This window comes from Macaca nemestrina, chromosome 12, assembly GCF_043159975.1.
Source record: "Macaca nemestrina isolate mMacNem1 chromosome 12, mMacNem.hap1, whole genome shotgun sequence".
Lineage (NCBI taxonomy): Eukaryota > Metazoa > Chordata > Mammalia > Primates > Cercopithecidae > Macaca > Macaca nemestrina.
In genome coordinates, this window is record NC_092136.1 from 118,430,371 (window position 1) to 118,453,176 (window position 22,806).

The window sequence follows — 22,806 nt, forward strand, 5'->3', positions numbered from 1 at the left end:
AGATGTTCCTGAGTGCAGTGGCCCACACCTGTAATCCTAGCACTTTGGGAGGCTGAGGTGGGCAGATTGCCTGAGCCCAGGAGTTCATGAGACTGCCCTGGGCATCATGGTGAAAACCCGTCTCCACTAAAATACAAAAAATTAACCCCTTCTCCATGAAAATACCAAAAATTAGGTGGGTGTGGTGGCGCATGCCTGTAGTCCCAGCTACTCAGGAGGCTGAGGCAAGAGAATTGCTTGAACCTGGGAAGCAGAGGTTGCAGTGAGCCAAGTGACTGCACTCCAGCCTGGGTGACAGAGTGAGACTCTGTCTCCAAAAAAAAAAAAAAAAAAAAAAGATGTTGGAGATCATCACATATTACAGAGAATTTGAGACACTCTTTTTTCTAAATGATAAAATGCCTCTTGAGCACAGAGCAAACTTTTTTGAAGGTAAAATGGTGCCATGCATTGTCTTAAGATACACTCCTTTATGATCTTGACTCTGATGCCTTTGTTTCTAGGAAGACCTAAGAGGTTGGAACAGGGAACAGGGTAGGATAACAAAATACTCTTTGTAGCCTCTGTAGTTCATCCAACCAAACATATTTCTATTACTGAATATGAATAGATTGTACTTAGTAATTGCCTGTAACAGCAGCACTTTTTAATCTTTTTAAAATTGGATTGTACTTTAATATAGTATAAAATTCAAAAGTTGTTAACGGTCAGAAGTCTTTCTCTCACACAGCCATGCCAGTTTCTCATTTTGGAGACAACTAGTGTTAACAGAGTTTTTTTTGTATCCTTCTGAGGGGGATGGTCTATGATATATAGATTAATAAAAAACGTGTATACAGTGTGTCTATTTTTCCCCCTTTTATGCAAAGCAGTAAAACTAGACACATCTTCCAATTGCATTTTTCACTTAATTATTTTGGAGATAAGAATTTCTTTATTTGAAACTAGGGTAAATGCAATACCTTACCTAGACTGGATCCTCTACTACTGTAGTGTAGAAAAAACAACTCAAACTGTTTCTTTTTTTCTATTTTCTCATTCAACAGCAACAATCAACACAGAAGACTTCTGTTATCCAGTGTGTTTAGGTTTTTCTGCACACATCAAGCAGTCACACCCAGCTGGTGTCCTCCCATTCAGTTCAATTCTGATGCTATCTACCTGGGAATAGCCTCAGATTCTACAGGTTGAGAGTTCAGTCCCCCAAGACTGATTCTTCCTTCCCACCAGTCATAAGTCCAGGCTTTCAGAACTTCTTACTGACCTCAAGTTTGGCCTCCCACGACCCCATCTTTGGGTTCAATTAATTTGCTAGAGCACCCCACAGAACTCAGGGAAACTTACTTGACATTTATCAATTTGTTACAGAGGATATTTTAAAGGACACAAATAAGCAGCCAGATGAAGAGATATACATAGGGCAAGGTCTGGGAGGGTCTTGGGTACAGGAGCTTCTGTCCCCAGGGAGCAGGGGTACACCACTCTCTTGGAAAATGGATGAGACCTTGTTCATCTTCCTGTAAGCCTCCATGTGTTCAGCCGTCCAGAAGCTTCCCAGACCCTGTCCTCTTGAGCCTTTTATGGAGACTTCATTGGATAGGCATGATTGACAGGTGTGCAGAAATGTGATTGGACAAAGGGTATGACCTAATACTGATAGGCTGAGTGGGGAAACCCAGCAAGGCCTGTCCAGATTCTTAGCCTCTCTGTGCAACATTAATCTTCCTCCAGGATATGGTGCAGGACCCTTTTTGGAGATTAGAGTCCTGCCTTGGGCGGGTGAAAGGAGGGCAGGAGAAGGTCAAAGAGAGATTCTGTTTTCTGAGGGCTGCTCCTGAGGCCTAAAGTGCCCCAACATTATGTATAATAAGGGATATGGGAGTTATGAGCCACGAACCATGGATGAAAACCAGTACATATGTATATCATAATATCACAACTACTATTAAAAATATTATTAGGTCAACTGATGAAATTGACATGATTGATAGATTGGATACAATTATTATATCAGTGTTAGCCTGGCATGATGGCATATGGCTATAGTCCTTGCTACTCAGGAGGCCGAGATAGGAGGATTGCTTGAGACCAGGAGTTCAAGGTTATAGTGAACTGTGATTGTGCCTCTGAATAGCCACTGCACTCCAGCCTGGGCAACATAGCAAGATCTATCTCTTAAACAACAACAGGCTGGGGGCGGTGGCTCACATCTGTAATCCCAGCACTTTGGGAGGCCCAGGCGGGCAGATCACCTGAGGTCAGGAGTTCAAGACCAGCCTGGCCAATATGGTAAAACCCTGACTCTACTAAAAATACAAAATTGAACCGGGTGTGGTGGCAGGCGCCTGAAATCCCAGCTATGCAGGAGACTGAGACAGGAGAATCACTTGAACCCGGGAGGCAGAGGTTGCAGTGAGCCGAGATTGCACCATTGCACTCCAGCCGTGCAACAAGAGTGAAACTCCATCTCAAAACAACAACAAAAAGCTAAAAAAAAAGTATCAGTGTAAATTTGTGTAGTTAATAATGGTACTGTGATGATTATGTAACAGAATATCCCTAATCTTATAAAAATAAGCACTGAAGTATTTAGGGGCAAAGTGCTGTGATGTATATAATCTGCTTCTTAATGGTTCAGGGGAAAAAAATCAAATGTATAACATACATATATAATGTTTAGAGAGAGAGACACACATATGCAAATTATAAAACATGGGGTAAATGTTAACAATAGGTGATTCAGGAAAAGGGTATATATGTCTTCCTTGTATAATTTTAATTTTTTTAAGCTTGAAAATATTTTCAAATAGAACATTTTTTCAGTTGTTTTCTCACCATTGCCTACTGTTCATTTGGGTGAATATTCCTTTATTTTTTATTTTATTTTATTTTATTTTATTTTTTTTTTTGAGACGGAGTCTCGCTCTGTCGCCCAGGCTGGAGTGCAGTGGCCGGATCTCAGCTCACTGCAAGCTCCGCCTCCCGGGTTTACGCCATTCTCCTGCCTCAGCCTCCCGAGTAGCTGGGACTACAGGCGCCCGCCACCTCGCCCGGCTAGTTTTTTGTATTTTTTTTTAGTAGAGACGAGGTTTCACCGTGTTAACCAGGATGGTCTCGATCTTCTGACCTCGTGATCCGCCCGTCTCGGCCTCCCAAAGTGCTGGGATTACAGGCTTGAGCCACCGCGCCCGGCCTTTCTATTTTTTTTGAGGTGGAGTCTTGCTCTGTTGCCCAGGTTGGAGTGCAGTGTCGTGATCTCAGCTCACTGCAGGCTCCACCTCCTGAGTTCATGTCATTCTCCTGCCTCAGCTTCCTGAGTTGCTGGGACTACAGGTGCCCGTCACCACACCCGGCTAATTTTGTTTTTGTATTTTTAGTAGAGATGGGGTTTCACTGTGTTAGCCAGGATGGTCTCGATCTCCTGACCTCATGATCCGCCCACCTTGGCCTCCCAAAGTGCTGGGATTACAGGTGTGTGCCACTGCGCCCGTGGATATGCCTTTATTTAAGCAGCCCCCAGTGGCAGACATTCGTTTCTAAACTTTTGCCATTAAAAACAATCCTTCAGTGAATAACTTAGCAGATTGTTTTGCACAGATGAGAATTTGTCTGTTGAATTGCTGTATTAAAGGGTATCGTCTTTTAAATGTTTATAGCTATAGCAGTAGCACCTTTAAAAAAACGTTGTTGATGGCTAATCATTAGACCTTGGAGAAAGGGATTTCTGGTTTCTACCTTTCTTTTTTCTTTTGTTTTGTTTTGTTTTTGAGATGGAGTTTCACTCTTGTTGCCCAGGCTGGAGTGCAATGGGACAATCTCGGCTCACCGCAACCCCTGCCTCCTGGTTCAAGGATTCTCCTGCCTCAGCCTCCCAAGTAGCTGGGGCTACAGGCATGCACCACCACGCCTGGCTAATTTTGTATTTTTAGTAGAGATGGGGTTTCTCCATGTTGGTCAGGCTAATCTCGAACTCCCGACCTCAGGTGATCTGCCCACCTCGGCCTCCCAAAGTGCTGGGATTATAGGCATGAGCCACCGTGCCCGGCCATGGGTTTCTACCTTTCTGAACAAATGTATTACTTTCTCTTTGTAGTGTACATATGAAAATTGAAGAAAAGATCACATTAACCTGTGGACGAGACGGAGGATTACAGAATATGGAGTTGCATGGCATGATCATGCTTAGGATCTCAGATGACAAATATGGCCGAATTCGTCTTCATGTGGAAAATGAAGATAAGAAAGGGGTGCAGCTACAGGTGTGTAGAAGCTTTTGATAGGGAGTGTTAACACTTTGTCTACCTATTATAGTCTTTGTCAACTAGAGTTCCCAATATGAACCACAGAAAATTATTTAAGTTATATAACTAGCATCACTCTAAATGCATAGGAAAGAAGTTGATTTATTGCATACAGTAGCTACCTGAGAGTGAGTAAAGCAGCTGTGTTAGGATGGCTTTTAAATATTGGAACTGAATAAAAGGTCATTTTGAAATCTAATAAATGACTTCATACTCACTAGCAAAAGGTACAAAGAGATGTTTATTTTTTGCTGTTATGAAAACAGTAAATTAATCACTTAGGATCTTGCTTGAAATATAGTTTTTAAAAAAACAAGGCTGGCCGGGCGCGGTGGCTCAAGCCTGTAATCCCAGCACTTTGGGAGGCCGAGATGGGCGAATCACGAGGTCAGGAGATCGAGACCATCCTGGCTAACACAGTGAAACCCCATCTCTACTAAAAAAAATACAAAAACTAGCCGGGCGTGGTGGCGGGCGCCTGTAGTCCCAGCTACTCAGGAGGCCGAGGCAGGAGAATGGCGTAAACCCGGGAGGCGGAGCTTACAGTGAGCTGAGATCGGCCACTGCACTCCAGCCTGGGCGACAGAGCCAGACTCCGTCTCAAAAAAATAAATAAATAAATAAATAAATAAATAAATAAATAAAAATAAATAAAAAAACAAGACTTTAAGACAAGTGTGGGGCCGGGCGCGGTGGCTCAAGCCTGTAATCCCAGCACTTTGGGAGGCCGAGACGGGCGGATCACGAGGTCAGGAGATCGAGACCATCCTGGCTAACACGGTGAAACCCCGTCTCTGCTAAAAAATACAAAAAACTAGCCGGGCGAGGTGGCGGGCGCCTGTAGTCCCAGCTACTTGGGAGGCTGAGGCAGGAGAATGGCGTAAACCCGGGAGGCGGAGCTTGCAGTGAGCTGAGATCCGGCCACTGCACTCCAGCCTGGGCGACAGAGCGAGACTCCGTCTCAAAAAAAAAAAAAAAAAAAAAAAGACAAGTGTGGTGGCTCACGCCTATATTACCAACACTTTGAGAGGCTGAGGCCAAAGGATCGCTTGAGCCCAGGAGTTCAAGAACAGCCTGAGCAATGAGGGCTGAGCAACAAGACCCTGTCTCTACAAAAACTTAAAAAATTAGCCAGGCATGGTGGCACAATGCGAAATTTACTCATTCTGCTATTAAACTACCAGTGCTTGTTTTGTTAACTGAAGGGCAGTATCTAATGATGTATTTGAAAAGTACATAAAATCCTTTCAGTATAAGTGTGTGTGTTCCAACTATTGGATAGAGATATATATAAGCCCTTCTTTATATTACAGGTGTTGTTGTCACATTTCATTTAGCTTAACATCTTGTCACAAGAACAAAGCCTTTTTAGGGAAGAGTGTTTTTGTCTACTTTACCTCCCATAGTCAGCACAGAATTGTCTTTTGGAAGCAGTGCTTATATTATTTGACAACATTTTTGCTGGCTTGTAAAGTGCTATCCAAAAGTGATTTCTGTTTTTTTGTTGTTGTTGTTGTTGTTGTTTTCTGAGATGGAGTCTCTCTCTGTCGCCCGGGTTGGAGTGCAGTGGTACAATCTTGGTTCACTGCAACCTCTGCCTCCTGGGTTCAAGCAGTTCTCCTGTCTCAGCCTCCTAAGTAGCTGGGATTACAGGCACCTGCCACCACGCCCAGCTAATTTTTTTTATTTTTAGTAGAGACGGGGTTTCACCATGTTGGCCAGGCTGGTCTCAAACTCTTGACCTCGTGATTCGCCCACGTCATCATCCCAAAGTGTTGGGATTATAGGCATGAGCCACCATGCCCAGCCCTTCTGGGTATTTTTGTTTTTGTTTTTGTTTTTGTTTTGTTTTGTTTTGTTTTTTTGACACAGAGTCTCTCTCTGTGATGCAGACTGGAGTGCAGCGGCACAGCCTTGGCTCGCTGCAGCCTCAGCCTCCTGGGCTCAAGCAGTCCTTCCCTCCTCAGCCTCCATAGTAGCTGGGACTATAGGTGTGCACCACCACACCCAGCTATTTATTTATTTATTTATTTATTTATTTATTTATGTATTTATGTATTTACTGAGACGGAGTTTCACTCTTCTTGCCCAGGCTGGAGTGCAATGGTGTGATCTCGGCTCATTGCAACCTCTGCCTCCCAGGTTCAAGCCATTCTTCTGCCTCAGCCTCTCAAATAGCTGGGATTACAGCCATGTGCCATCATGTCCAGCCCCAGCTAACTTTTGTATTTTTAGTAGAGATGGGGTTTTGCCATGTTGGCCAGGCTGATGTCAAACTCCTGACCTCCAATGCCCCGCCCACCTCAACCTCCCCAAAAACAATTTATTTTAAAAAGATAAGACTATCTTAATTGGCTTGGATTTTAACAACTTTAAGTCTCTAGGCAAAATTGCAACTAGACTTTACACAGAGCTTGCCCTTTTCTGCTACTTTATATAAGGCCAAAAATGCTATTTGACCCAGGCAGCTGATCAGGGTCTTACTGGAACGTTCTGCTTGGCAAACCTGGCCCCACCATGAACCTGCTCCATGTGAAGTATTTTTGGAAAGGACTTGGTTAATGGTCTTTTAACTTTTTCAGGTGCAAACTTGTTCTATAATGGCTTTTAGAGTTGAAATTATTTTTTTTAAAAAATTACTGGTTTTTAAATATCTTTTTTTTTTTTTTGAGACAGAGTCTCGCTCTGTCACCCAGGCTGGAGTGCAGTGGCCGGATCTCAGCTCACTGCAAGCTCCGCCTCCCGGGTTTACGCCATTCTCCTGCCTCAGCCTCCCAAGTAGCTGGGACTACAGGCGCCCGCCACCTCGCCCGGCTAGTTTTTTGTATTTTTTTTAGTAGAGACGGGGTTTCACGGTGTTAGCCAGGATGGTCTCGATCTCCTGACCTCGTGATCCACCCGTCTCGGCCTCCCAAAGTGCTGGGATTATTAAATTATTTTAAAAGTCTTTGAAGAAGGGAAATCTTTCTTCAAAATGAAAAAGAATTGGAATTTGTTAGGTACTCTATTTTAGATGTTTGGATTATGGGCCATATAAGCCTAGAGAGGGGTTGTTTCTTGTCTGTCTGAACCTCAGGAGTTTTCCTTTCCTTCTCATTCTAGACCCATCCAAATGTGGATAAAAAACTTTTCACTGCAGAGTCTCTAATTGGCCTGAAGAATCCAGAGAAGTCATTTCCAGTCAACAGTGACGTAGGGGTGCTAAAGTGGAGACTACAAACCACAGAGGAATCTTTTATTCCACTGACAAGTAAGTGCCTCTGGCCAGTCCCACTAAGCTAGTTTGCATTGAGAACTGGAAATAGCCCTTGCTTGTACACTTTTATTTTTATTGCCATAGCAAAGTTCTTTTTGACAAAATGACTTTCTTTTGAAATGGACCTGGTGCTGCATTTTGTATATTTTTATCATTAGTTTTCATTTTTACTAGCTTTTATTTTGAAACCATTGTGGTTTTGTTGTTGTTATTGTTTTAGAGACAAGGTCGTCTTCTGTTGCCCAGGCTAGAGTACAGTGGGGCGATCATAGCTCACTGCAGCATCTAACTCCTGGACTCAAGCCATCCTCCTGCCTCAGCCTCTTGAGTAGCTGGGACTAGGACTACAGGCACATGCCACCACATCCAGCTAATTTTTTTTTAAAAGACACAGACTCCCTCTGTCTGTCACCCAGGCTGGAATGCAGTGGTGTGATCATGGCTCATTACAACTCCTGGGCTCAGCTGATCTTCCACCTCAGCCTCCTGAGTAGCTAGGAGAACAGGGAAGTGCCACCACCCCTGGCTTTTTTTTTTTTTTTTTTGGAGAGGTGGAGTCTCACATTGTTGCCTAGGCTGGTCTTGAACTCATGGCCTCAACCAATCCTCCCACCTCGATACTACCACCTTGGTTGTCTGAAGCGCCGGGATTACAGGCATGAGCCACCACACCCAGCCATCTTTTTCTAATATTCTAGTATGACTGCTTTGCTTTCTTCTCAGTTAATTGCTGGCCCTCGGAGAGTGGAAATGGCTGTGATGTCAACATAGAATATGAGCTACAAGAAGATAATTTAGAACTGAATGACGTGATTATCACCATCCCACTCCCGTAAGTGCTGTGCCCGTGTCCCCTATGTTGGACTTACAGAACTGGTCTTTTGGAACTCATTTTGGAGTCAGCACCTACCTGACCTGACGGTCCATTCAGAGATACTTGATTCTTAAAAAAGCTAGTTGTGAAAGAAGCCAGATATAAAAGGCTGCATGTTATGTGATTCCAGTTCTTTGACTTTCTGGAAAAGGTAATACTATTGAATAAAAATGAGGAGGTAGAGAAGAAGGTACTTCACTTCAGAGGGGCACAAGGGAACTTTTGGGAATGATAGGAATGTTCTAGGACTTGTGTTTGCTTTGGCAGCACAGGTACTAAAATTGGAACCAGAGAAGATTAGCATGGCCCGTGTGCAAGGCTGACATACAACTTTATGAAACATTTCATATTCATAAATAAGTAAAGCAAAGAAATTTTTTTTGAGAGTCTCTCTCTGTCACTGGAGGTCACTGGCACGATCTCAGCTTACTGCACCCTCCACCTTCCAGGCTCAGGCTATCCTCCTGCCTCACCCTCCCAAGTAGCTGGGACTGCAGGCGCATACCACCACGCTTGGCTAATTTTTGTATTATTTGTAGAGATAGGGTTTTGCTGTGTTGTGCAGGCTGATCTCAAAACTCCTGAGCTCAAGTGATCTGCCCACGTTGGCCTCCCAAATGCTAGGATTATAAGCGTGAGCCACCACACCCAGCCAAGAATTGTTCTGTGACTTGATTGTGGTGGTGCTTACTGCACACACTTGTTGAAATACATTGAGCACTTTGAATGGATGGATTTTACTGACTTTAAAACCAAATTGAACAAACAAGCCAGTTGTAGATCCGGAGCTGTTTTTATTTTTTATTTTTATTGGAGACAGAGTTTTGCTCTTGTTGCCCAGGCTGGAGTGCAGTGGTGCCATCTCAGCTCGCTGCAACCACCACCACCTGGGTTCAAGTGATTCTTCTGCCTCAGCCTCCTGAGTAACTGGGATTGCAGGCATGTGCCACCCTGCCCAGATAATTTTTGTATTATTAGTAGAGACGGGGTTTCACCATGTTGGCCAGGCTGGTCTGAAACTCCTGACCTCAGGTGATCCACCAGCCTTGGCCTCCCAAAGTGCTGGGATTACGGGCGTGAGCCACCGTGCCTGGCTGTTTTTATTTTAATTTTTTTGAGACAGAGTCTCACTCTGTCGCCCAGGCTGCAGTGCAGTGGTGCAATCTTGGCTCACTGCAACCTCCACCTCCCAGGTTCAAGAGATTCTCATGCTTCAGCCTCCCAAGTAGCTGAGATTACGGGCATGTGCCACCACACCCAGCTAATTTTATTTTATTTTATTTTATTTTTGAGATGGAGTCTCGCTCTGTTGCCGGCTGGAGTGCAGTGGCACGATCTCGGCTCACTGCAACCTCTGCCTCCTGGTTCAAGCAATTCCCCTGCCTTAGCCTCCCAAGTAGCTGGGACTACAGGCACGGGCCACCACACCCGGCTAATTTTTTTTGTATTTTAGTAGAGACGGGGTTTCACTATATTGGCCAGGATGGTCTCGATCTCCTGACCTTGTGATCCACCCGCCTCGGCCTCCCAATGTGCTGGGATTACAGGCATGAGCCACCACACGCAACCTAATTTTTGTATTTTTAATAGAGATGGGGTTTCACCATGTTGGCCAGGCTGGTCTCAAACTCCTGGCCTCAAAATGATCCACCTGCCTTGGCCTTCCAAAGTGCTGGGATTACAGGCTTGAGCCACTGCACCTGGCCTGGAGCCGGTTTTAGATGTTGGCCCTCAGCTTGTTTGTGTAGTAATGAAGGTTTCCAGAAGGAGGAGCCATTTCTCAGTCAAGCTTTCTGTTTTGCAACTTTCAAAGAAATTGAGTCTATCAGGCTGAATGTTTTATTTTCACGTGCTTTCTAAACTTTCACTAAAGATGAGAGTGTGTTCAAGGGAACTGTTGATTCTTGTTAAACAAGATGTCTATATTAGTTACAGTAAATTTCCTAACAGCCCTTTTGGAGCATAATTTATATACAACAAGCTACACATATTTTAATTGTGCAGTCTTGGCATGTTTACACCTGTGAAACCACCACCATAATCAAGATAACAAAAATGTCTTTCAACCCCAGAAGTTGAGTTCCAATAAGCTTTTGTTGTACACCCTAAGTGTCCCACTCTCTAGGATCATCTGGAAATGGTATCTACCTTATCTGTTTAGTAGCATTTCCAGTGAGCATGCAATTATTACTTCACCAGTAAATCCTAGCTCCTTTCACCTGCCCATCAGCCCTCATGATTAAGCACAGGGTCTAATTATGAGTACCAGTAAGTGTATCCTTAGTGTATCTTTACTGTTATATTGCTCAGTTATTGCTGCAGAGAAAAGGGTACTAATTTAATTCATATTTTTCTTCCCTTTTTGATAATTCAGGCCTTTACATTATCAGGTCTGGTTTTAGTCATTCTTAGTTCCACTTTTTAAAACATGTTTTATTACTAGTATCCCCTTTAATGGGTAACCATCTTATCCTCTACAGTATGGTTATTGCTTCAGAACAGTAGATGGCTGCCTTGGACCGTTGTAGGACTTGGGCGTTGGTGACAGGTAGAGTTTTGTTTGTCAAGATTTCGTTTACTGGACTATTTATAGAATGCCACAATTTTGAGGCCTGTCTACCCTATAATTGTGGTTGTGGTGGTTTCCTGTATTCTAGTTCAGTTTTGCAATGGTCTCCAGAAGAGACCCTTATACAACATTTTACTCCCATTGTCTAGAACTGATCAAATTAGAAGAGATCAGAATCAGAATTAGAGCAAGTGCACAGAGAAAGAACATAAAAGAACCAGGACCCTGAAATTGATAGGGAAGAATTAATAGTCTTACGCCACTCGTAAAGTTTACTTTGTCTCCCTTATTTACCCTATCCCTAATATAAACATTGAGTGTCACTGGTGAATTAAAAGCCAGTAAATTTAGAATGTGTAGGAGTAGGTGACACTGCCTGTCAGCCATGTGTAGGGGTGCAGAGTAAATCTTAACTAGCCCTGCTTCTCTTGCAGATTAAGGACAGCTATGTATCTGTTTCTCCCATCATGTTTCCATTTGCCCCAGGGGTAATTGTGCTTTCACTTATCAAATAAAAGTCCATTTACTGGATTGTAAATCAAATAAACCCATTGGTGTCAACTTCAGTAAGTTTGAAACATTCTGAAATCTTTAAAAACAAATTATCAGCCAAGTGCAGTGGCTCATACCTATAATCCCAGCACTTTGGGAGGCCGAGGCAAGCAGATCACAAGGTCAAGAGATTGAGACCATCCTGGCCGACATGTTGAAACCCTGCCTCTACTAAAAATACAGAAATTAGCTGGGCATAGTGGTGCACACCCGTAGTCCTAGCAACTTGGGAGGCTGAGGCAGGAGAATCACTGGAACTGGGGAGGCAGAGGTTGCAGTGAGCTGAGATTGCGCCACTGTACTCCAGCCTGGCGACAGAGTGAGACTCTGTCTCAAAAACAAAGCAAAATAAATTCTCTCAGAGGCCTCCATTCATCTCCATTATTGATGTTTAGAGTTTCCCCCCAAATCAACCTGCTTGTTTCCCTATTGTCTCCTATAAAGAGTGCTACATTATGTTAAAATTCCTTATTTACAAGGCAGCAGGGTTTTTGGAAACATAGCCATCTTAACACATTTGTTGGTCGCAGTCCCCAGATCTAGTCCATAAATTGGAGCAGCCATAGACATATCTGCCAAATACCTATTTTTGCATATTAACTGTATCTACAGAGGGAATTGAGTGAAACTCTTAGCCAAGGCGCTAGGACTTCATTGTTTGATCCTTGAAGTTATTAGGGAGCCTTTTTTTTTTTTTTTCCCTGAAATTGTAGTCCTAGAAGGCAGAATTTGAGGATCGTAATCAAATTTGGGGTTGGTTTTCCTTGGTAGAGTTCCAGCTCTGAACAGCTACCTTGACCAGAATGTTTCTTACAACAGGTCTGGTGTCGGCGCGCCTGTTATCGGTGAGATCGATGGGGAGTATCGACATGACAGTCGACGAAATACCCTAGAGTGGTGCCTGCCTGTGATTGATGCCAAAAATAAGAGTGGCAGCCTGGAGTTTAGCATTGCTGGGCAGCCTAATGACTTCTTCCCTGTTCAAGTTTCCTTTGTCTCCAAGAAAAATTACTGTAACATACAGGTACTCCATTTTAGTTGAGAACATGTATAGGGAAAGTGGTAGGACAGTACGAACATGTATAGGATGCCAGACAGGTAGCATGGCTTTTTGTAGTCAGATAAAGCTCAGAAAAAAGCTGATGTCTTCTACAGGAATTCCCTTTCTTTTTTTTTTTTTTTTTTTTTTTTGAGACGGAGTCTCGCTCTGCCGCCCAGGCTGGAGTGCAGTGGCCGGATCTCAGCTCACTGCAAGCTCCACCTCCCGGGTTCACGCCATTCTCCTGCCTCAGCCTCCCGAGTAGCTGGGACTACAGGCGCCCGCCACCTCGCCTGGCTAGTTTTTTGTATTTTTTAGTAGAGACGGGGTTTCACCGTGTTAGCCAGGATGGTCTCGATCTCCTGACCTCGTGATCCGCCCGTCTCGGCCTCCCAAAGTGCTGGGATTACAGGCTTGAGCCACCGCGCCCGGCCAAGAATTCCCTTTCTAATTCATTGTGTGATCGTGGTCAAATTCTTTATCACTTTACCTCAGTTTTCCTCTCTAGATCAGACAAAGTAAAGAAATTGAATATTAATACGTAAAAAAGTACTTGTGGATTGTGCAGGGTTCATAAACACTTAGTTGCCTATTTTTTTTAACCTTATATATTTTAAAATTGATTTACCAAAACACCCAACACATGGTTTTTTAAGGCCTTGCTGTCACTTGATTTATAACCAAAGAATGAAAGTTTTATTTGGAAGACAAAATTCCTGCAAAAAAAAAAAAAAAATTCATTCTATTACAAATGGAAATTATTTGGGGGTTATTTATGTCACAGCTCCCTTTATTAGTACAAATAATCATGAGCCAATTCTGTTGCAAACTCTGTCCTTTAGGTAGGCAAAGCAATGGAAATGTGTGAACTGTTCCTTCGGATTTTTTTTTTTTGAGATTGAGTTTTGCTCGTTACCCAGGCTGGAGTGCAGTGATGCGATCTTGGCTCACAGCAGTTTTGGTTTCTCCATGTTGGTCAGGCTGGTCTCGAACTTCTGACGTCAGGTGATCCACCCGCCTCAGTCTCCAAAACTGCTGGGATTATAGGCGTGAGCCACCGTGCCCAGCGGAATTTTTTTTTTTTTTTTTTTTTTTAAGAGTTTCACTCTTGTTGCCCAGGCTGGAGTGCAATGGCATGATGTTGGCTCACTGCAACCTCTGCCTTCCAGGTTCAAGTGATTCTCCTGCCTCAGCCTCCTGAGTAGCTGGGACTACAGGCACGTGCCACCATGCCCAGCTAATTTTGTATTTTTAGTAGAGACAGGGTTTCACCACGTTGGCCAAGCTGGTCTCCAACTCCTGACCTCGTGATCCACCCACCTCGGCCTCCCAAAGTGCTGGGATTACAGGCGTGAGCCACCGTGCTCAGCCCGGAATGTTATTTTTTAACTCATCATTCTTCCAGTTTTTGTTGTTGTTGTTTTGAGATGGAGTCTCGCTCTGTCACCCAAGCTGGAGTGCAGTGCGATCTCAGCTCACTGCAGCCTCTGCCTCCCGGGTTCAAGTGATTCTCCTGCCTCAGCCTCCTAAGTAGCTGGGTCTACAGGTGCGCACTACCACACCCAGCTAATTTTTTGTGTGTATTTTTAGTAGAGATGGGGTTTCACCACGTTGACCAGGCTGGTCTCTAACTCCTGGCGGCTTCCCAAAGTGCTGGGATTATAGGAGTGAGCCACCACGCCTGACCATTCTTCCAATTTTTGAATTTGAGTTACTAGAACCTAGTTTATATTGTTAATATTCCCCTCTTTTTGACTTGCTTGTTGTTCTGCCCCTACCTTAGCTTCCCGTATGGTCTCCATCTCCCCTGTAAGTGCTTAGAAAGTTGCAGCTTCCTCCCTTGGATAATTCCAAAGAGCAGTTCTCTCTCCCTAACCAGTTAGTTAGTGACATAACCCCATCAGTGTTGGAAGCTACTGTATTGAACTCAAGACATTAGATAGAAATGGGTAAATTTTCCTGTTGGGGCTCTTCAAAGATTAGGACAGTGTAGTTGCTCTCCCAAAACCTCATTAGAAAGTATGAATCAGTGGTTCAAGTGTTGTGTTGGTGCCATTATAGGTACCTTTGCTACAGGTAATTAATTAAACTGGACATTTATTTATTTAAAAAGGAGAAACCTCATTGGAAGGACCCAGCCATGCCTAAAAAATAAGTATGATAGAGCAGCTTACAGGGACTTTTAACACGGGACTTTGGGAGCAGAACAAATGAATAATGTGAAGAGCTAGAACATTGCGTTTTGGGTCAGAATGTTAATATATCATCCTGATAGAATGTCCATGAATTTCATAGGTTATATAGGGCAGGGCTGGGCTATGGCCACTCATTTTGGAGCTTTTACTTAATACTACTGTACATCTCATCCCAACAGTTGTCTTTTCTCTATCTAGAAGGAGAGCAGCTTAATCATGTTGGTGGGGAAGAGTGATGCTGTGACTTTCGGTTATGAATTGAACATTTTTCTAGTATTTTACAGTTACTTTTTTTTTTTTTTTTTTTCTGAGACGGAGTCTCGCTCTGTCACCCAGGCTGGAGTGCGGTGACCAGATCTCAGCTTACTGCAAGCTCCGCCTCCCGGGTTTATGCCATTCTCCTGCCTCAGCCTTCCGAGTAGCTGGGACTACAGGCGCCCGCCACCTCGCCTGGCTAGTTTTTTGTATTTTTTAGTAGAGACGGGGTTTCACCGGGTTAGCCAGGATGGTCTCGATCTCCTGACCTTGTGATCCGCCCGTCTCGGCCTCCCAAAGTGCTGAGATTACAGGCTTGAGCCACCGCGCCCGGCCTACAGTTACTTTTAATACCACTTTTAGGGAAATTGATATGTTCTGTAGTGAGAATGTAGTCAACATCATGGAGACTCAAACCTCCTGCTTTACCTTCCTCTTTGTTTATTTTCCTAGGTTACCAAAGTGACCCAGGTAGATGGAAACAGCCCTGTCAGGTTTTCCACAGAGACCACTTTCCTAGTGGATAAGTATGAAATCCTGTAATACCAAGAAGAGGGAGCTGAAAAGGAAAATTTTCAGATTAATAAAGAAGACGCCAACGATGGCTGACGAGTTTTTCCCAAATTTACAAGCCATTGGAGACCCCTTTTTTCTGATACAATGCACGATTCTCTGCGCGCAAGGACCCTCGACTCACCCCCATGTTTCAGTGTCACGGAGACATTCTTTGATAAAGAAATGGCACAAACATAAAGGGAAAGGCTGCTAATTTTCTTTGGCAGATTTTATTGGCCAGCAGGAAAGCGAACTCTCCAGAGAATGCCCCCAGTTAAATACCTCCTCTTCCTTTACCTAAGTTGCTCCTTTATTTTTATTTTATTATTATTTTTGGGTTTTTTTTTTTGAGACGGAGTCTTGCTCTGTCACCCAGGCTGGAATGAAATGGCATGATCTTGGCTCACTGCAGCCTCTGACTCCTGGGTTCAAGCAGGTCTCCTGCCTCAGCCTCCCGAGTAGCTGGGACTATAGGTGCACACCACCACCCCTGGCTAATTTTTTGTATTTTAGTAAAGATGGGGTTTCACCATGTTGCCCAGGCTGGTCGTGAACTCCTGAGCTCAGGAAGTCCACCCAACTCGGCCTCCCAAAGTGCTGGGATTACAGGCATGAGCCACTGCACCTGGCTGCTCCTTTATTTTAATCCCTAAATATATAATCCCTAAATATAGTTATATTTCATACTTTGTTTTTAAAAAGTTTTCTCTGTAGAAGATTTTAATCTTTCATACCCTTTACCTTTAGGTTTTTCTTTCTATACATTCAGTCAGGCACTGGGATCATCTGTTTACAGGCATTGTATTTATTTGGCACTCCTGCAACAAGTATATCTAACCCATTCTTGATTTTTGGACTATTCAGGTGAACTGTTTGAGGGGTGTGGGGTCTAGAAGTTAAAAGATAAGGATGTCTTCTGTCCTTTTCCCATATCCATTCATTCCTTCATCTCTTTGCCAAGTTGTTTTCCTTTCAGGGCCTGTCCTTCCAGTTTAGAACAGTACCGTGAATCCCACTTGTGTCAATATTAAAGATAGCTGAGATGTACCTTTCAAATGGCACAGTCCCTCTTCAAGATGTCTAAAAGAATGGTTATGTCTGTCCAGTTAGGGATTTCACATCCACATGTAATCATGTCTGCTGCTATTGCTACCCAAATTTCCAGTTCTCCACATTTTGGGTACTTAAGCTAAAACGTAATAGCCTCAGTCTTTGTAATCCATTCACATTCCTCAATTTCACCACCTCCCACTTCTAGACTGCACTCTCCGTCATCAGTCCTCTCCTTTCGAACAGAAACAGGGTTATGATTTTGAAGGCTGTGGGTTCAGGGAGTCTTTGTGCCAATCCTGTTGGCCCTAAACTGTCAAGGAGGCTTCATTTCACCATTCGATTTTTTGCATTTTAGGAGGCAACTGATTGTTTTGGTATGTACAGATTACTCATGTATACCCCATTTCCTTCCAGTCAGCCCAACATTTTCCACCAGTCTATCTGTCCCCGTCTCTGAAATCCATCCTTCTCTTCCCTCTAAACCTTTTGAGTATCATCATGTACTGGTGGTTTCTCGGTTCCATCTCATCCATTTTGTTTTCAATGGAGACTACAGTGTCAGCCAGCTCAGCCTTGGCTTTTAACTCAGTATTCCAGTCCATAGGGTGGTGAAAAGTTGCTACAAGGCTGCAGGCACTGGCAGTGGGAAGAGGCAGATGACTAGATGGACTTCTGTGCTTTTAGCTGGTTGACAAGTACCACTCCCCCTCTGAACAACATCTGGCCTTCCCTGCAAAGAGTGTACTGTACTTGAAGCAGAGCACTCGCACATAAATGGCTGTGTATGGAATTGCTTGCCAAAGAAGTTTCTAGCCTTTCCCTTTCCCCTAACTGCATCAGGGAAGAATTCTTATCTCTAGCTTAGTTTCCACATGAGGTTTTTCTGAGAAAGGGGCCTGGGACAAGAAGTCTGTCATGTAGTTAAGTAGGCAAGAAATCCTACTAATCCAGTTTTGTTTGAAAGTTGTTTGTCCATATGATTTTTTAAAAGTCAAGTTTAATTTCAAAAAACCTTTTTTTTCTGAGATTACTTTTGGGGTAATATTTAAAATGAGAGACATTTTGTAACCCTGTAAAATACATAGGGAATATAACATTCCAGTGTATACAAAGAAGGCAAATTCTTTAATCAAATAAAGAGCATTATAAAATGAGATGTTTATTGGATTCTTGACTCACTTTGGTGTCTGCTTGTTGATTCAGGATGCTGTAATGGGACCTAAGATTAAAAATTAATGACATGTTTTTTTTAAGAGAAAATAATCTCTGAGAGTATTCATTGCCTTTTCTCCATATTATATGTATTGTGCTTCCTTGTGTATTTTTCTACATTTGATACATGCACTCCTGACAGTGTAGCTTTTGAATCTGATGCTACTTCTGGCCGTTTGGGGGATTAGAGTCTTAATTTTGTCAGATGGCAGTTGGAGAGTCAGAAAAGTCAGGCTTCATCTTTAATCCTGGAGTCTTCTCTTCCCCATTAGACCGTGATGAGAAGTGTTCCAGGGATGAGGGATAATGGGAACAATTTTTGGGAACTGTTGATAATTCCCTTGGGTAAAGCCACTTACTTTTTTTTTGTTTTTTTTGTTTGTTTGTTTTTGGGTTTTTTTTTGGTTTTTTTTGAGACAGTCTTGCTCAGCTGCCCAGTCTGGAGTGCAGTGGCGCGATCTCGGCTCACTGCAACCACCACCATCGCCCAGCTTCAAGCGATTCTCCTGCGTCAGCCTCCCAAGTAGCTGGGATTACAGGCAACCGCCATCATGCCCGGCTAATTTTTTTTGTATTTTAGTAGAGACAGGGTTTCACCATGTTGGCCAGGCTGGTCTTGAACTCCTGACCTTGTGATCTCCCCGCCTCGGCCTCCCAAAGTGCTGGGATTACAGGCGTGAGCCACCGCACCTGGCCAGAGCTGCTTACTCTCTTATGCTTTTTTAAAATTTAACTTGGAAAAACTATTGAGTGTCAAAACATTGGAAGGCAAATTATTCTCCCTTATTAATAAGTATCTGGGATGAGAAATTTTTAATTTAACGTTGAAAGCTAAGATTCTGATTTTTCCTTGGTGAAAAAGTATCTGGTCTAATGTTGCTCAAGTGTGGCTTAGCTGTCTGAGTGAGACTGTAGCCTTACTCGAATGAAACGATTAAGGTCTGTCATTCCTTTACTCACTGTAGCTTCAAATTTGTCAACCCATGCATCTCTGATGGGAAACTTTGCCCTCCAATTAATTTTTAAATTGTGAACAGTTTTAAAGTTGTTCACACTGTAGGTAGGGTCTGAGATTTACAGGGTTGCTATAGAATAGCTTTTTATTAAACTTCACATCTGGCAGGGCTTATTGGAAGGAGACGGGAGAAAAATGGAAAAAGTCATCCTCAAGAAGATTAAAGTCTAACTAGAAGCAATGACTATCCTTGCTTGCAAAGGCTTTTTTTTTTTTTTTTTTTTTTCAAGTTAGACAAGTGTTAACTACAGCTAGTACTAAACATGGATCTATATGAGAGTAGCGAATATGGCTTCTGTCTTGTAGGCTTTAGAGAAATCACAAGCAAAATCTCACAAATGATTTTCTTTTGCTATGCACATCTGTCTTATTACAACCCCCTCACCCCAAATTCCCTCATCTTAGAAGATCCACAAGTAGGTTTGTTGCTGTGCATTGCTGTTACCCAAGGGCAGACAGCAACACTACAAACGTCTTAACGTCTTATCCTGGGGAGTTGGTGATTGATACGGAGGTAGGCCTTTAGGAAAATTAGACTATCTTTCCAAACCAGGCTGTTTTCCCTCACAATCACAAGTCAAGCTATTAGAGTTTTCAGAAGCTTGGGCCACTTCTCCCACCCCCCACCAAAGTTATTTGACCTGCTGTTCTTAGGGAAGGGGCTAAGTGGTTATTTAGGGTCTAAACCAATTCTGGAAAGCTGCCCTAGGTGTACTCTGTGATCAGATTGATTACCAAACCAGGACAGGGGCTGTTTGAAAGAAGTATTAGAAATTCAAGACAATGAGAGAAATCAAAATAGGTCTTGTTTCCCATTCTTTTGCCCAAATGAATGCTTGTTCTTTTCAGCTCATTAGGAAAGCCCTTAGCCTTGGAGGTACACAAGACCAGTTTTCTGTCCTCCCCAAATTTCCCACTCAGCTTGAATGCGTGTTAGCTTTGGGTAGAAGCAGACTGCAATTTCTAAGACAAGCTGAAAAGACAGCTTTGAGCTTTTCCCCAAGTTGTTGCAGGGTCATTGCTACCACCATGCCTACACCAATGATGGTGACTTCAGGATCCAGAGGCCAGAAAGGGATAGCTTTCTGGAAGAGGGTGTGTATCTACAAGGATTGCATGCTGTATGAGCAATAATCACCTCTCTGGGGCTAGAGGGAGTACAATTTGAGAGGTGGGACAAAGTGGGGAATGTGCCAAGGCAAAAGCAGGAGTATGGAAATCCACTCCTGACATTCATAGCCAATGCAGAGGGCCTTAGAAAAATCCACCCTTCCTTCCACACCCAGGCTTTGCCCTCTCCCCCTGCTTCCACTTCGGAAAGTCTGAAGCAAGCCTGGAAAGCTGTTTTCTGCTTTATTTCCCTCTCCTCCTCCTCCTTTCCTGAGCTCCCAGCTGCTCGACCTCTTGCGTAACTATGAGAGAGCACTGAGTTTTTTGATGGGCTCCAGATGTGGAGCGGGGCGGGGATGAAGAGTGGGGGCGGTAGGTCTTTAGTCCCCTGAGTGCTCTAACTGTGGGAACATAGAGGCCTGACACAGCAGGAGAGAGGACACATTGCACAGCGCCTTTATCATAGGGTCAGCTGGTCCCTGTGTTGGGAGGACAGTGAGAGAAGTTGGGTGCTGTTTCGATCCTCTGCCTCAGCATCTGCTGCCTCCATGGCAGGCTTGATTATTCCCTGAAACTCCTCCTGCCCAGTACAGTAAAGAGGAGCTGGGGGTGGTGAAACAGAATGAAGTGAAAAGCCTCTGAGGTACCGCAATCTGGACCCCTCCCCTCAGTGCTGGGTCTTGGCACATGGGATACAACAGTTTGGGTTTTTTCTTTCTTCGTTTTTTTACATACCCGAATGGGCTATTACCTTTGTGATCTGCCTCATGAAGGTTCACCACAATTACTTTCATGACTTCAAACAATATGAAGAAAGGAAAAATTGAGAGTCTCGCTCCTCACATCCTAGGACTTCCTGGTACCCACAGCATATTCTGGAGCTTGAGTGTTCCACCTCCATTAGCTATAGCAGGTGGCAGCAAAGGGAGGCCTCTCCCCTCCCCCTCCTTGTCTGCTGCTTGGCCCCTGTCAGCTTCAGTCTCCAGCCGTGGGGGGCCCCCTGCTAAGGCCAGCCCTGTCAATGAGTGACCAGAGATTCCTGTAGTTCAGCCTCCTGCTGTTCCTGGGTTAGGGAGAGACAGCACTAACTAAACTCATTGAATCAGAACAGCACTTGTCCATCTCAAAGAGGAAAAATTATTTTTTGCTATCCACCCCAGCTGGAATTTAGACCAGACTTACAGGCTTTCTGCTCCTTCCTTCAGTGGAGAAGAGTCTCCAGGGTCCCTCTAGTGCAGGTCAAAGAAGTCCAGAAGTCTAGCTGAGTTCAGCTCCCTAGGGTTTCCCCAGCCAGTCTCCTGGGCCAAGAGCTGGCTTTGCAAGGTTAGGATCCACTGTCAGCATTGGATTTCGGGGTGGAGGTTGAGATGGAGAATGACTTCAACCTAGCTCAATTTGGGGGTCGCTTTTAAGTGTTTAGTGCTTCCTTCTCTTCCTTATTAACTCCCACTCCTACTACAGGTTGGTGTGCTCAACTGTAAGTCTACAGCCTGCCTCCATATCCCAATCTGTAACCAGCAGGTCTGTCGGCCTGGATGGGTGTGGCGCTCCATGGGTGCAAGATGAGAATTCCATTCCGCTTTCCTGTGCTTTGGAGTTTGCATGGTACTTTAACGTGTCTTCTTGTGCCTATCCTTAAGAAAGTCTGTGAAGCCTGATGTGCGTGGTTATCAATCCCATTTACAGCTCTTCATGGTGGAGCTTAGAATGGGGCGAATGGGGCGAGGGGAGGGGGTGACAGGGAGAAGACCTGCGTACCCTCAGTAGATGTTCTGGAGATATTGAGAGCATGTTGTAGGGGCTTCGATTTAGGAGGTTCACTAGGAGCCTGTGGAGGTTTCCAGCATCAAAGGCAAAAAGAAAGAGGGGAGAGTTTGGGGGCGGGGAAACGGATTGTCAAAAACACCCTCTCAGAAGCGCGTTAATGCCTAGGAGTGGAGGGTGGTCTAGGAGAGTCGGGAGGGCAGGGTGGGAGGAGAGGGGGGTGTGTGGTCTTGGTGGTGGCGGTGGTGGTGGTGGTGGTGGTGGTGGTGGTGGTGGTGGTGGTGGAGAGCCCAGCTGCAAAGATGAACAAAGCGGGCGCTGTGCAGGCTGGGGGAGGTGCTGCTGTGGGAAAGGGTGGGTGGGGGGACCTTGGGCTCCAGCCCCACAAGGGCGTCTTCTTTGGCTGGCCAGGCGGACGGGATGGGGGACGGGGGCGGGGACTGGCGGGAGCGGGGCGGGACAGGCTCGCTCTCCTCCTACTCAGCGGGCTCCCGGGGAAAGGCAACAGTGTCCTCCTAAGCCTGAGGCCACCGCGACCGAGCCGAGCCGGGCTAAGGGACCAGTGTCTCCCTGTCCCCCCCACCTCTAGGTAAGAGTGCCCCCTCCCACTACACTTGCGGGTCCCATTCACTGCGGTGCTAGGACTGGATAAGGGGAAGTCCCTGGGGCCTGGCGAGAGCCCTGAGATCAGCTCTAGGCTAGGGAGCTCGGCAGAAACCCGTGGGGGAGTGAGGGCACCCCAGGTGAGTGCGTAGAGGCGAAAGGGGCGTTGTGGGGAGTTTTCCTGTGAGCCGCTTACTTTTGCCTTCCTCGGCCGCTGCCAACGCCACCGCCAGAGGGGGCCGTGGCGCTCTCCCCACCTTGGAGAAACGCTGATCCTGGCCCCATCCAGACTCTCTCCCGCGGGCACCTATGCGGCCGGGCGGACACTCGCGGGGTGTTGGGTGGCGAGCGCGCGCGCGGGTTTTCGTCCTCCAGCGCCCCACACCTCCCCCTGTCCGCCCACAGTAGGACCTTGGGGAATGGGGGTATCTCCTGTGACGTCTTCCCCCTGTC

At 44.8% G+C, this 22,806-nt stretch overlaps 2 protein-coding genes and 1 non-coding gene across 8 annotated transcripts in view; all 3 read left to right on the top strand.

Annotated features, from left to right (window-relative positions):
* LOC105476402 (archain 1) overlaps positions 1-17,803 on the top strand; it is a 35,294-nt gene extending 17,491 nt beyond the window's left edge. For both annotated transcript variants that reach the window (XM_011732324.2, XM_071075669.1), the window contains exons 6-10: positions 4,094-4,259; positions 7,404-7,551; positions 8,281-8,389; positions 12,372-12,576; positions 15,495-17,803. In XM_011732324.2, coding sequence (XP_011730626.2) covers positions 4,094-4,259; positions 7,404-7,551; positions 8,281-8,389; positions 12,372-12,576; positions 15,495-15,584 — 718 coding nt within the window. In that variant the 3' untranslated portion in view covers positions 15,585-17,803. The remainder of the gene's footprint in view (positions 1-4,093; positions 4,260-7,403; positions 7,552-8,280; positions 8,390-12,371; positions 12,577-15,494) is intronic.
* Positions 8,683-8,785, top strand: LOC112425680 (U6 spliceosomal RNA). Its single transcript, XR_003016823.2, has one exon. It is a non-coding gene; the product is annotated as a U6 spliceosomal RNA (small nuclear RNA).
* Positions 17,804-22,189: 4,386 nt separating the features above from the next.
* The window catches only part of LOC105476399 (pleckstrin homology like domain family B member 1), a 53,070-nt gene continuing 52,453 nt past the window's right edge, over positions 22,190-22,806 (top strand). For 2 of the 5 annotated variants that reach the window (XM_011732320.3, XM_011732323.3), the window contains exon 1: positions 22,222-22,339. The gene's annotated coding sequence lies outside the window, so the exon portion shown is untranslated. Of the gene's footprint in view, positions 22,340-22,806 lie in introns of all 5 variants that reach the window. The other 3 variants (XM_071075656.1, XM_024791035.2, XM_071075658.1) reach the window with 3 other exon arrangements.